Source organism: Spea bombifrons, chromosome 12 (genome assembly GCF_027358695.1).
Source record: "Spea bombifrons isolate aSpeBom1 chromosome 12, aSpeBom1.2.pri, whole genome shotgun sequence".
Lineage (NCBI taxonomy): Eukaryota > Metazoa > Chordata > Amphibia > Anura > Pelobatidae > Spea > Spea bombifrons.
Genome location: NC_071098.1, coordinates 17,768,333 through 17,782,977, shown reverse-complemented (window position 1 = coordinate 17,782,977; position 14,645 = coordinate 17,768,333). Strand labels below are relative to the sequence as shown.

At 40.5% G+C, this 14,645-nt stretch overlaps 1 protein-coding gene across 1 annotated transcript in view; it reads right to left on the bottom strand.

Moving 5' to 3' along the window:
- GRIK4 (glutamate ionotropic receptor kainate type subunit 4) overlaps positions 1-14,645 on the bottom strand; it is a 249,989-nt gene that overhangs the window by 83,247 nt on the left and 152,097 nt on the right. Inside the window, exon 7 of the mRNA XM_053452347.1 lies at positions 3,961-4,014. Coding sequence (XP_053308322.1) covers positions 3,961-4,014 — 54 coding nt within the window. The remainder of the gene's footprint in view (positions 1-3,960; positions 4,015-14,645) is intronic.

Below are 14,645 nucleotides of genomic sequence, written 5' to 3'. Positions count from 1 at the left end.
ACTACCCTATAGGAAAAAAAAGTTTTATTAGTAAATATTAATTAAAATGTAAACTATTTTTTAATATTTAATAAAAACTATGATTGAGAAAAATGAAATTATTTGCTTTTATTTCCTTTTATTTGCAAACCTGCCCCCAGTTATGCACATCTGCCCCACGGCTTGCTACTCTGCCCCCCAGATATGCGGTATACCCCATCCTATATGCAACTCTGCCCTCCTTGATATGCCTTATACCCTCTATATGCCACTCTGCCTCCCTCATATGCTATATACCCCCAATATGCCACTCTACCCCAGATATTCCTTATACCATTTGCCACTCTGCCTCCCTCACATGACTTATACCCCATATTTACCACTCTGCCCCTCCAATATGCCTTATACCTCTATATGCCAATCTGCCACCACCAGGTATGCCTTATCCCCCCCTTTATGCCCCCTGACCTACTGATGCATCTCCAGACTTGCCCCCTGTGCTCCAGACTCCCTGGTGTGTTATAAGATGACCTTGAATATAAGGCGAGGGGTATTTTTTTAGAGCATTTGCTCTGAAAAAACCTTGTCTTATAATCGAGCAAAGTTCAAGCGGTACCTTGAACTTTGTGCACAAAGAGTGAGGACAAAAATTCTGTCTTGTATTTTGACTTCCAGTGAGGCATCTCAAGCATAACCAAGTATGCTATCCAGCCAAGTACTAAGAATCATTGTTTAATGTCCTCCAATTTTAATAAGTTCCAACCAACAAAGCTGGTTCTCCATAATGGGTTTTCCTGGTGGACAAATGGGGAGAATGGAGAGGCCATTTCAAACTATTCCAATTTCTTCCACAGCAACATGCCTGCCTAATGCCACTGCTCAGCACTCAGTCCTCACAAAACTGAATTCTTAGAAAGTGTACATTCTAATGGATAATAAAGCAGCAATTTCTCAAAAACATGTGCTCCTATCATACTCGTGATTTCTTACAGTTATTACCGCAAAAACAGCTGTGTTTCCCTAAATTTGAACTCTCGCTTCTTATGAACATTCAGCAGAAACACACACGTATAAGAGCTTTAGACTTATTGATTTTGCTTTAAATTAAATTAATAGAATTCATAGATTTGCGGCATGATAGGACTGCTATCTAGCATTGAATTTCATAAGTTTTACATTCATTTTAAAACTACCTTTAATAAGCAATTAGCTAAAATGCAGTAATCTAAACCAGTGGTTCTTGAACTTTTTCTCAAGGGCCATTAACAATCCAGGTTTTATGTATATCTCTAAACTCAAGAAACCTCTAAATCCTGTTGATGATCTCTGAGTGCAGTTTTGATAACCACTGATTTATGTAATCTCAACCTCTGTTATGTCTGACCAATGTATTCTATCATAATTATTAGACTTGGGCGCCGGCCAACACTTCATGTTCGTCTTTCTGTTCATCTTTGTGGGGGGGGAAATCTTCGTATTCCGTGAATATTCGCTGGTTCCTGTGTTCGGTTCGGGCGAATATTCGTGTACATTCTTCGCGTTAATTTTTTAGTTTTTTCTGGGTTTTTTTGTAGAAGGGGTTAATACGGGGTTAACGCGGTACGGACTATGCAGCAGCTTTGGCGCCAGGATTTTAAATTTCTGGACGAGCGACTCTATTGGTCGCCTGCAGGGGCCTCCTCTGCCATCAACCAATGAAGTACACCTGTACTTCATGGGTTGATGCTAGACGAGCCCCCTGCTGGCGACCAATAGAGTCGCTCGTACAGACTTTTAAAATCTTGGTCCAGCAACTTGGCTATGTTTTACCGCCGCTATCTTCGCTTCTTAGTTTTTTTCGGGACAAAGAACGAAAACGCAGTCTTCGTGTTTGTTTTCATGTTCGCCCGAACACGAATGCACAAGTCTAATAATTATCATGATACATTATTAATACCTTTCTTCCATCTAATGAAAGATAAAAGGCCTTAGGAGACTGAGGCTCATGTATCTGACATTGCTTTATATATATGCTTTAAATATTTTGTAGTAGCGAAACATTCATGTTCACGTCCAAACATCTTACCTTAAATGTAAGGTAAGCCTGTTTATAATGTACTTGGGGGGCAATTGCCCCCACGACGATCCAGTTCCTTAAACAGGGTCAGACTTTCTTGGGCCAATCTGCTATGGGAGGTGGGAGTACAGTGAGGGCACGTAACATGCAGTTATGTGATCCCACAGCAGTAACGTTATAGCTTGAGCCACATTCAAGATTCAAATATCTGCAGACGGAACAGCGGATGGAGAAATCTTCACAGTTACAAGCTTAGGGTCATAACCTACTGCTGCAAACACAGGCGAACACTTTGGGGCAATATGGTAAGTAGAATTAAAAGATAATTCTGCTAAAGAGAGTAGATTCACCCATGGGAGAAATGGTGGCCACAATATAATCAGTAGGTATAACACCAGAACAGACAGAAGTAAAATCTACAAATTGGCGAGAGAGAGGGCATCAGCCTTCACATTTTTAGAGCTGGGGCAATAGGTGATGATGAAATTAAAACGGGAGAAGAAGAGTGTCCATCTTGCAGATTCCAAATACAATAAGGTCTTATGATCAGTTATGATAGTGGTTGTTTCTGGCGCCCCCTTCAATTAGTGTCGCCACTCCGCAAGAGCAAGCTTATTTGCTAATAATCTCGGTTGCCAGCATCAAAATTCATTCCAGTAGAAGAGAACTTATTTGTTAAAAAGGAACAGATGTGTGTTTTAGCAGTAGAAGGATCCCTTTGAGACAACACGGCCCCTGCACCAATCTCCGAAGCATCCACTTCAAGAATAAAGGCACTAGTAGGGTCTGGATGCTTAAGAATAGGAGCAGACAAAAAAAGCATTCTTTAATAGACAAAATTTCTTCTCTACCCCAGTTGTCCAGAGTACAGGATTGGCAACTTTTTTAGTAAGGGCAACAATAGGTGCCACGTCTATAGCAATTAGCAGATCCCAGAAATATTTGAATAGCCTTCAGACCCAGGAGAACTCTACCAAACATTGTTTCTGCTATAAGGATTGGTAAGGAGGATAATGGTCCCTGGATGGTCTTGTGCTACTCTCGGCTGGGACACTCCTCCGAGGTAGATGGTTCACAGGCAGCGTCTCGACAGGCCACGCTCCTGCCAGCTTGACCGCATCTTGAGTGAGGGGGCATCCGTGTGACATCAATGACCCCAGATGACCTTTTATAACCTTTCCTGACCACATTTTCACCCTGGACTGCCTAAATTAGCTCTGAGTCTTCATTTATTGATCACCCTCAGTTGGTGTACTACTCCTGTGCTGTTCCAGAGCTGTTTGGTGAACATATTCATTTTGACCTGGCTAGTCTTGACCCTGCTCTCAGTATACGATTCGGCTGGACGTGACCTCTCTGATACTTACCCAGCTATGTATTGACCTCGCTTACTGTTAGTGATTTGGATTCGGTTGCTGATCCTGGTTCCTGATTTCCTTCAGGAAATTGGAATGCCGATTGCGAGCTAGGCCTTCTCAATCAACATTAGTGCATGCTTTTTTGGCAGATTGGACACCAATGTCCACAGACACACAAATCTTGTGGAAAGCCAGAAGAGTGGAGCCTATTAATGTTGCAAAGGGGAGACCAACCCTATATGAATATCCATGGTTTTGGAATGGGATGTCCAATAAGCTCAAATGACTGCAATGGTCAGACGTCCACATTTTTTTTCATCAAACAGTGTGTGTGTTAGCATGAGTGTACATGTTGATGTAAGTGTGGGAGTATGTAAGGAAATATGTGTGTACATTACTGGGGGGTGATGAGTAAAGTTGGCTGTATCGGTGTTGGACGATCCTGCAGCACCATATTGTCTTAATATAACATGCCATTTTGGCATACGGATTTTTTCCTGTCTACCCATTGTACAGTGCTGCTGAATATGATGGCATTATATGTTAAAATAACAATAATATACTTACCAGACTGGTAAAGATATATGTATAATAAGCAGACACCATTCCCAGCTCAGCTGCCTGAAAAGGAAGAGAAAAAAAGAAAATGAAAAAGTATAGTAAAATCAATTAAATATATTAATGAAGTTTCTTTGCTTATTGTTCAGAGAGCAAAACCATGAGTAAAATTTCTTTATCTGAGCAGACATCATGTATGACGCTCCATAATAATACACAGTATTTCTGTGCGACAATCACGCAATAACACATCGTTGGTGTTACATGTGCCACTTTAATAGTGATAACTGCCAAACATTTCCATCACAGTTGTGGCTTGTTTACACTTGCTTAATGTTCACAGGGGATCAAATATGATGATGGGTGAATTAATTCATTGCACAAGGGGAAAGTGTAGCGATATGGCTATGCTACGTCATAATTTTAATGTATCATAGTTTGCAACAATAAACAAATAATTAAAGAGTCAGATATGCAATGGAAACATCACTTAGTTTTGGTCTATCACAAATAAAGTAACTCAGCACCCAAGTAGTTATGTGAGGTGTATTTAATTTAGCAATAAGGGCCTATTGACTAAGAGGTCAAGTGGTCAGTCGAGTTAAAGGTTACCTCCACTGATCAAACTAAATTTCAGTTGCAAGCCCTCAAATTGTAACAGCTTGCAGACTCACAAACTTCCAAGCTGTTTGCAGTGCCTTCTTAACACATGGGCACACTGGGCAGTTTCACCACGGAGCCCCTAGCACAGAAGTGTATCTATAGGGGGGCAAGTAGTCTAATATTAACTACGTAATATGTACTTATCGCTTTGAAGTAAAGACCATGATTAAAATATGATTTCAAAATAACAGCTGAACTGGCAGTTAGTTTTCATTCTTTAATATTAGACCCTGCTGCCGATATATATAAATATTAGACCCTGTTGCCAATTCATTTTATATTGAAAAAATTGGGCCCTGCTCCACGCTCCCTAGCATGCAATCACTCCCTTCGCTCCTGCACCAAAAAAAAAAATATATATATTTGCCACACTAAATAAGAATCAGACATACAAATCCTGTATTTGCAGGCACACAATAAGGAAACATAGCATTGCAGGTATAGATCAACGGAACACAGAAAATGAGCACTGCAGGTATAGATCACTTGGAAATCATATGTAAACTCAACACTGAGGGTATAGATCAAATAAACGACACATGGAAACAGCACTGCAGGTATTGATCAACTGAATAAGATATACAAACCCTGCATTTGCAGGTATATACCGTATTTGCTCGATTATAAGACGACCCTGATTATAAGACGACCCCCCAAAATCTGAATATTAACTTAGGAAAAAAAGAAAAAGCCTGAATATAAGACGACCCCAAAGGAAAAAAGTTTTACCAGTAAATGTTAATTCATGTAAACTATTTTTTTTAATAAAAGCTATGATTGAGAAAAAGATTTTTTTTGTTTTTATTTCTTGTATTTTCCAACCTGTCCCCCAGTTACGCACATCTGCCCCCAGGCTTGCCACTCCAATATGGGACTGTGGCCCATGATATGCCTTTTAACCCTCTATATGCCACTGTGCCCCATGGTATGCCTTTTGACCCCCTATGTGCCACTCTGCCTCCAGAAATGCCTTATACCCCTATATCCCATTCTGGCATTTAGGGGGTTAAAATGCATATTATGGGGCAGAGTGGCATATAGGGAGGTATAAGGCATTTCAGGAGGCAGAGTGGCATTAAGGGAGTTAAAAGGCATTGTATAGAGCACTCTGCCTCCAGAAATGCCTTATACCCCTATATGCCACTCTGGCATTTAGGGGGTTAAAATGCATATTATGGGGCAGAGTGGCATATAGGGAGGTATAAGGCATTTCAGGAGGCAGAGTGGCATTAAGGGAGTTAAAAGGCATTGTATAGAGCACTCTGCCTCCAGAAATGCCTTATACCCCTATATGCCACTCTGCCATTTAGGGGGTTAAAAGGCATATTATGGGGCAGAGTGGCATATAGGGAGGTATAAGGCATTTCAGGAGGCAGAGTGCTCTATTAAATGCCCCCTTAACACCACTCCAGAAATGCCCTATGCCCCCATTTAACACACACACACCCTATACCCCCATTTAACTAACTAACACACACACACACACACACACACTCTCTCTCCCCCGCTCTCTCACCCCCCTTCCCCCGCTCTCTCACCCCCCTTCCCGCTGTACAGATCACTGGTGAGACCTCACTTGGAGTATTGTGTACAGTACTGGAGACCATATCTCCAGAAGGATATAGATATGTTGGAGAAAGTGCAGAGAAGGGCTACTAAAATGGTTTATGGATTACAAAATAAACCTTACCAGGACAGGTTAAAGGATCTTAACCTATATAGCCTGGAAAAAAGACGGGACAGGGGGGATATGATAGAAACATTTAAATACTTAAAGGGAATCAACAAAGTAAAGGAAGAAAGTTTATTTAAAAGAAGAAATAAAACCGCAACAAGAGGACACAAGCATAAACTAGAGGGGCAAAGGTTTAATGGTAACATCAGAAAATATTACTTTACGGAAAGGGTAGTGGACGCATGGAATAGCCTCCCAGTGGAAGTGGTAGATGTTAATACAGTAAAGTCATTTAAGCAAGCATGGGATAGGCATAATGCCAAGCTAGATATAGGATAAGGGCAAGTACTAAAGGAGAGTACTCAGAGGTTGGGCAGACTGGATGGGCCTTCTGGCTCTTATCTGCCGTCACTTTCTATGTTTCTATGTTTCTATGTTTCCCCTGCTCTCCCCCCTCTCTTACCGGCGCTTCCAGCCGGGGCAGCGGGTTGACGTCGCCTTCTGCTGCAGCCGGAAGGAGGTGTGGCTAGCAGCAGGGGTTTGTATGCGTCCGTCGCGTATACTTTCCCCGGCTGTCAGAGATCAGAGACTCTGATCTCTGACAGTCGGGGAAGGTCTATGCGACGGACGCAGACAACCCCCGCTGCTAGCCACACCTCCTTCCGGCTGCAGCGGACGTTGTCTACGCGGATCGCGTAGACGTCAACCCGCTGCCCCGGCAACACAGCAGGAAGCACCGGTAAGTGTGTGTATGATGGGGGGGTTGGGTGAGACAGGAGGATCCAGGTCCCCTGCAGCGGTGCGGGGGATCTGGATCTTAGTCTCCTAATCAGACCTCTATTTGAGGTCTGATTAGAAGACGACCCCGATTAGAAGACGAGGGGTATTTTTCAGAGCATTTGCTCTGAAAAAAACCTCGTCTTATAATCGAGCAAATACGGTATATAAATAATGTATGAAAACATAGCATAGCAGATATGGATCAAGAGAATAATACAAACCCAGCACTACAGGTATAAATCAACTGGAAATATCATAAAAACGCAGCATTAAACCACCTAAATTACAGGCACAGGTCGCACACCCCAAAGCCACCCCTGGTGTCCACATTGCCCACATAGATCCTGGCCAGCACCCAGATAACACACATAGGACTTGCCATCTTTGTCCCTAAACAGCCCAGCATGAGTCAACTTTGTCCCCAAACAGCCCGGCCTGTACCATATTTGTCCCATAAACACCCTGCCTGTGCCATCTTGGTCCCCAAGGCTCAAACACCCTGCTTGTGCCATGTTTGCCTTTCCACAATTCAAATATACATCTATGATACAAGCAAACACTTTTACAGTCATTCACAAATTCACAGTTTTATTCACTTAATGCATTCACATAATCATTTATTCTCTCACTCATTTACACAAATCATTTACACATATTCATTAATGCATTCTCACAAATTCATTCATACTCTCACTCATTTAGACAATTCATCCACACATTCATTCATACTCTCACTCATTCACACAATTCATCCACACATTATTTCATTTTCTCACTCATTCACACAATGCATCCACACATTGGTTCATTCTTTCACTCATTCTCAGTCTTTATTTCAATATTCTTAGAAGTGCACTTACCTTGTAGAGGTCCTGTGGTGGGAGCGCGAGGCCTCTGTCTCCCTGCTCTTCCACAGTGCTCGCTGCTTCACTGCTGAGCCCGGGATATGACCTCATATTTAGGCACTCAGCATGAAATGCCGGCACCGCGACCGAGCTAGAGGCCTTGTGGAGGAGACCGAGGGGCGGTTGCTGAAAACTTCATGAGCAACCGCTTGGCGCCCCTCTCTCTCCTCCGCGTCAAAAAGACCAAAAAAAAGGAATGGCGTTTCAATTGAGGCTGCAATGCATTGACCCAGGATATAAAGTGCCATTGTGGGACTGTCCCGGGCAATCCGGGACATGTGGTCACTCTATATACACTCACTGGCCACTTTATTAAGTACACCTTTTGCCTTCAGAAGTGCCTTCATTCTTCGTGGCATACTTTCTACAAGGTGCTGGAAACATTCCTCTGAGATTTTGGTCCATATGGACATGATGGCTTCACACAGTTGTTGCAGATTTGTCAGCTGCCCATCCATGATGCGAATCCCAAATGTGCTCTATTGGATTGAGATCTGTTGACTGTGGAGGCAATTATAGTACAGTGAATGCATTGTCATGTTCAAGAAACCAGATGATGTGAGCTTTTTGACATGGTGCATTACACTGCTGGAGTTAGCCATCAAAATATGGGTACACTGTGGTCATAAAGAGATGGGCATGGTCAGTAACAATACTTAGGTAGGCTGTCGCATTTAAACAATGGTTAATTCGTACTAAGGGGCCCAAAGTGTGCCAAGAAAATGTCCCCCGCATCATTACACCACCACCAGCCTGAACCGTTGATACAAGGCAGGATAGATCCATGCTTTCATGTTGTCACAGCTGGAATCGAGACTCATCAGACCAGGCAACGTTCTTCTGGTCTTCCATTGTCCAATTTTGGTGAGCCTGTGTGAATTGTAGCCTCAGTTGCCTGTTCTTAGCTGACAGGAGTGGCACCTGGTGTGGTCTTCTGTTACTGTAGCCCATCTGCTTTAAGGTACGATGTGTTATGCGTTCAGAGATGGTATTCTGCAGACCTTGGTAGTAACGAGTGGTTATTTGAGATCCTGATGCCTTTCTGTCATCTTGAACCAGTCTGCCCATTCTCCTCTGATCTCTGACATCAGCAAGGCATTTTGTCCACACAACTGCTACTCACTGGAGATTTTCTTTTTTTGGATCTTTCTCAGTAAACCCTAGAGATGTTTTTGTGTGAAAATCCCAGTAGCTCAGCATTCTGAAATACTCAGACCAGCCTGCCTCGCACCAACAACCATGCCACGTTCAAAGTCACTTAAATCCCCTTTCGTCACCATTCTGATGCTCGGTTTGAACTTCAGCAAGTTGTCTTGACTACGTCTACATGCCTAATGCATTGAGTTGCTGCCATGTGATTGGCTAATTAGCTATTTCTGTTAATAAATAATTAAACAGGTGTACCTAATAAAGTGACCAGTGAGTGTATATAATGTGTGTGTCTATGAAATTCCCTTTAGTAGCAAAATAAAATGTACAGAATATATTAGTTATTAATAAATCCTTTAAATATACTGTTCATATTAAATACGAGTGTTATTGCTTTCCAGTAGATTTAATTTACTGCTTTAACAAGCTTCCAGTTCATGTAATTGAATACACTATAATAACCTTAAAAGGTATCCACAAATATTACCACCAGTTTTGCTTTAATGTAGAGATTCTTTTTCTAAAACTAAACAATCTCTTATCTCATGACCTCCATGGATATTTCAATATTCCATCCATAAAAAGAAGAGAGGAGAAGCTTTCTCTCCTTCAGGATATTTCAAACAGATTTGCCACCTGCACATGTGTACATCTAATATGCAACATCTTCATGCAATTTTTTTTTTACTTTGTAGACATGTACAGTATCTGGCATAGAGTCTTTGGTGTAACTGTGGAAGAATTTTGGCCCACTGTTCTTGGCAGAATTGTTTTAATGCTGTGTTAGCGTTGAATGAGATGTAACAGACTCCTTTCAACCAAAATGTTCCACTTTTTATTTTACTCATCAGCCCACGGAATATTTTCCCAAAAGTCTTGGGGGGGGGTCATCAAAATGTTTTTGGAAAATGTGAGATGAGCTTTTGTATTCTTTTTGATAGGCTAGCCATTCCTGGGAAGGTTCCCCACCGTTCCGATTTTCTTTCCATTTGGAGATAATGGATTTGCTGGAATTTCACAGCCTTAGAAATTGCTTTATAACCTGTTCCAGACTGATAGATTTCAACGACTGTTTCTCATCTGAATTTCTTTAGATCATGGCATTTCGTGGTGCTTTTTGAGACATTTTAGCCTACCTCTCCTTAATTGTTTAGATTGTACAGGGCTGGCAGTAATCATGCCTGGTGTGTTTAGTGAAATGAAACCCAGTTAGCAATTAACTTTGGTTAATTGGTTGATTTCGTAACTAAGTGGGCAATTACCTTTTCACATAGGGCCAGATAGGGTTGAATAGCTTTTTCCCTTCTATACATGAAATCATCATTTAAAAGCTGCACTTTGAATTTAATCTTGTTATCTTTGTCTAATATGAAAATTAGCTTGATGATTTGAAATATAGTAAATTTAAAAATGTTGAAATCGTGAAGGGGCAAATACACTGTACATGTTAAGTAAGAGATTCTTCATTACTGTAAAGTTGGTTGTTGCTATTTAATAAATATTACACAGATATATCTATATTTAAATTTCCTATACATATGTATGCAAAACAATATTGACATTAATATGATCATGATGTGTTTTTAAACACACACGTAAACGCTCTACATTGTAAATTGCGAAATTGCGAACCTAATTGGTAATTATTTTAATCTAAGTTGGCCGCTTTGTGGTTTGCTTTGATTTGCTTAGAGATGCAGTGAGCACTTGTTTCTTGGCAATGTGGCCTAAGAGTTGAATATTTTACTAGCAAGTAACAATTTAGAGTACAGTCTTTGTTTGTCTGAAGTCTGAAGTTAGACTTGAATCATGCCTGGTAAGCCTTCAGCTAAATTCAACTAAGAGCTTAGGAGTCCAAATTGCCATATGTTGTACTACATGTCCTGTTTACCCATGTTACTGCATGCTAGGATGGCACTGTAAAAATCAGGTCTTGATGCAGTTGTATGAGGGTACTTCATCATCTTAGTGAAGTTAAAGAGTGATCATAAATTCAAATATACCAGTAGTATATGATGCTAAGCTAGGCAATATAATAGTAAAACCACAATTTTAGCACCTATTACCTTTGTGTCATGAACAAAGTGAATTATTATTCTTATTAAGTGACTAATTTAAGAAGAGGACAGGAACAAGTGGACAAATTTGAGAATAATTATAAACTCAATTGAGTTGGGCCCTCCTCACCTTACCTTTACTACCTGTTACCTCCTGTTCACCTATTGTATGGTGCTGCAGACTATGATGGGACTGTATGAATCAATTAATAATAAGGCACCAGGTATTAATGCATTTCGACATCCCCCATGTTGTTTCCCTAAGTCCAAATTGCCATATGTTGTACTACATATCCTGTTTACCCATGTTACTGCATGCTAGGATGGCACTGTAAAAATCAGGTCTTGATGCAGTTGTATGAGGGTACTTCATCATCTTAGTGAGGTTAAACAGTGATCATAAACACATCTGTAACAGTAGTATATGATGCTATGCAAGGCAATATAAAACCATAATTTTAGCACCAAGAACCATTGCGTTATGAAAAATGTGAATTCTTACCTGAAATTAATTTTCCTAAGGCATCCTTAGGAAGCACAACACATTGGAAGGCTCTTCTACCGAAAAGTAACATGCTGAGAGGATCTTTCTCCATACAATAATGTTTAACAAAAGTTTGGATGGATTTCCAAGTAGTTGTTTTGCAGACTGACTCAGGAGAAAGTCCAGCCTTCTCAGCCTAAGCTCTGATTGGTGCCACAAGCTCTGATTGGTGCCACAAGGAGAATAGATTCCTGCTGCTTGATAAGTGTTCTTTACATTAGATATAGATATCTATTGTCATTTCTTGGGACTTGTGCAGAATTTGTCCACCCTTCCAGCCTGGACTATGCAAAAACTATTTGATCTCTTGTCTACCTGCAGCCACTAGTGGCCACCCTTCCCTCTCAGGAGCACCCTTATCCAATTACATGAGACAGCTGAGCCTTGTTACCTGAGTTTAGCCCTGCCCTTTATATACCTGCTCTGCCCTTCAGTCTGGGCTTTTGCATTTTTTTGGCTTCGGTCCCTGTTAGTCTGCTTGCAGCTAAAGATCTGTTTACTTGTTCTTATTTCCTGTGCATGACCTTGGCTATGTTCTTGATCCGGGGTCTTGTGTACCAGACCCCGGCATGTCCAAGACTTACCAAGTCGTGTTCCCTGCCTGGAGCCCTCGCTACAGTTCCCCTGTCTTCGCTACAGTTCCCCTGTCCTCGCTACAGTTTTCCTGTCCTCGCTACAGTTCCCCTGCCAGTGGGCTTCCTGCCGCGTGTCCTGTCAGTGGGTCTCCAGTTCCACGCTTGTCCGGCAAGACTTTCCAGTCCATGTGTTACGATTAACTGTATCCTGTTTAATGCTTTATTCCACTGTATATACCAGTCCTGTTCCTGATCATCCAGCTTTCATCTATACAATCTATTCTTGTATACCAGCCTGGTGTGAGACTGTTATCTCTTGTCTGTACTTACCTGTCTGTCAATATGCATCTCGGAGTACAGACAGAGCCTCAGATTTCCCCTGTAACTGGACTCCTACCCGACCTGCTTGCCTGGGTCCTGACAAGAATACAAGAAGGTTTGAAGATCTTCTCCAAGCTTCAAATAAATCTCCAAGCACTTCTTCAAATTCAGGCGTTGGAAAGAGCTGGGCAGAATGCAGAGAGAAAAATTATTGTGCCCTTTAATGGACAAGGATATAACCACTTTATCTGTGAAACCGCAGAAAATAGTCCAGCATGAGAAAAAAATGTAATTCTTCAGTTCTTCTTGCTGAGATAATAGCTAGCAAAAATATGGTCATGAAAGTTAGAAAACATAAGGATACTTTTTGGAGAGGCTTAAGCGGGAAACCATCAAATGGTGACATATCAGATTCAAGCCCCAAGGGGGAACTGTAGGTGTTACTAAGTGCAACTTCACCCAGAAGCATTGTTTGTTGATAAAAATTACTACAATGTGGGTGTCTGACAGTGGACAGCCTGTCCCTAAAGTACTGTAGATGTTTCCAGTGGTGTAGAATTTTTAAATAAAATACAATTACCCCAAATAAAAGAATCTCATATAGAAATACTATCAAACATAATAACAAAGGAAGAAATTGAAAAAGCAATCTCAGAAATGCCAACAGGTAAATCACCAGGACCTGATGGATTTACAAATTCTTACTATAAAACTTTCAAATCCATTTTAATCCCTAATTTATTGAATTGTTACAGAGAACTGCAATCCTTTCATCTGATACCTCAGGATATATATAGAGCATTCATTGTAACCTTACCAAAACCCGGCAAAACACCGACAACTTGTGGCAATCTTCGCCCTATATTCTACTAAAGGTAGATTATAAATTATATGCCAAAATTTTAGCAAACAGACAAGCCAACACTCTCCCCAGTTTAATTAATTTAGACCAGGTAGGATTCATCAAAGACAGACAAGCCCCTAATGCCACAAGACGGATCATAGATCTCATAGACCTAAGTAATAGAAAAAAAGTTGGATTTCTTAGTCTTTCTTAGGGGAATACATGAGAAGATACGGTATCCCTGATGAATTTATACAAATCTGTCTGGGTCTTTGCAATAAACCTTCAGCACAGGTGTTAATATCGGGAATCCACTCTCCTATTTTTGACATAAATAATGGAGCAAGACAGGGGTGTCCCATGTCACCTCTTTTATATATACTCTCTTTAGAGCCACTTGCACAACTAATTTGCCAAAACAAAAATATTAAAGGGGTAACATTACCAAACCAAACTAAACAACATAAAATCTCAATGTTTGCAGATGACATCATGCTAACTCTTCAAAACCCTATTGACTCCCTATCTCACCTAATTAATGACCTTAAAATGTTTAACAAAGTATCATATCACAAAATAAACAACAACAAATCCCAAGCATTAACTTTAAACCTAGATACAAAAATGAAATCCTTACTGCATGAGTCATACAATTTTGATTGGCGAAAAAACAACTTGAAATATCTGGGTATTGATCTTTATAGAAATACAACAAGCATAGTGGACAACGTTTTAAAAAATGTATGGAAAAATGTCCAAGCGGATATAAGAAGATGGCAAGGTTTTAACCTTTCATGGTTTGGAAGAAATTCAGCAATTGAAATGAATATAATACCAAAAATGCTTTACCTTTTAAGAACAATTCCTCTAAAATTTCCAGTCAAACTCCTTAAAACTATCCAAGGAACCATAAATAGATACATTAGAGGAAAAAAAACCCTAGAGTCAGTATGTCAACTTTATATAGACATACACTCAAATGAGGTATGAGGATTCCTAATGTTTTACTATATCACAAGGCGGCCATATTATCTCAACTAGTCTTATTCCTCTCAAACCCTAAAAACAATAGGTGGAAAGAAATAGAAGAAAATCCTCTAAATTATCCTATAGTTTCACATGTCATGTATGTCATGTGGGCAAACAACATCCCAATCAAATCTAAAGCAACCATGCCAACA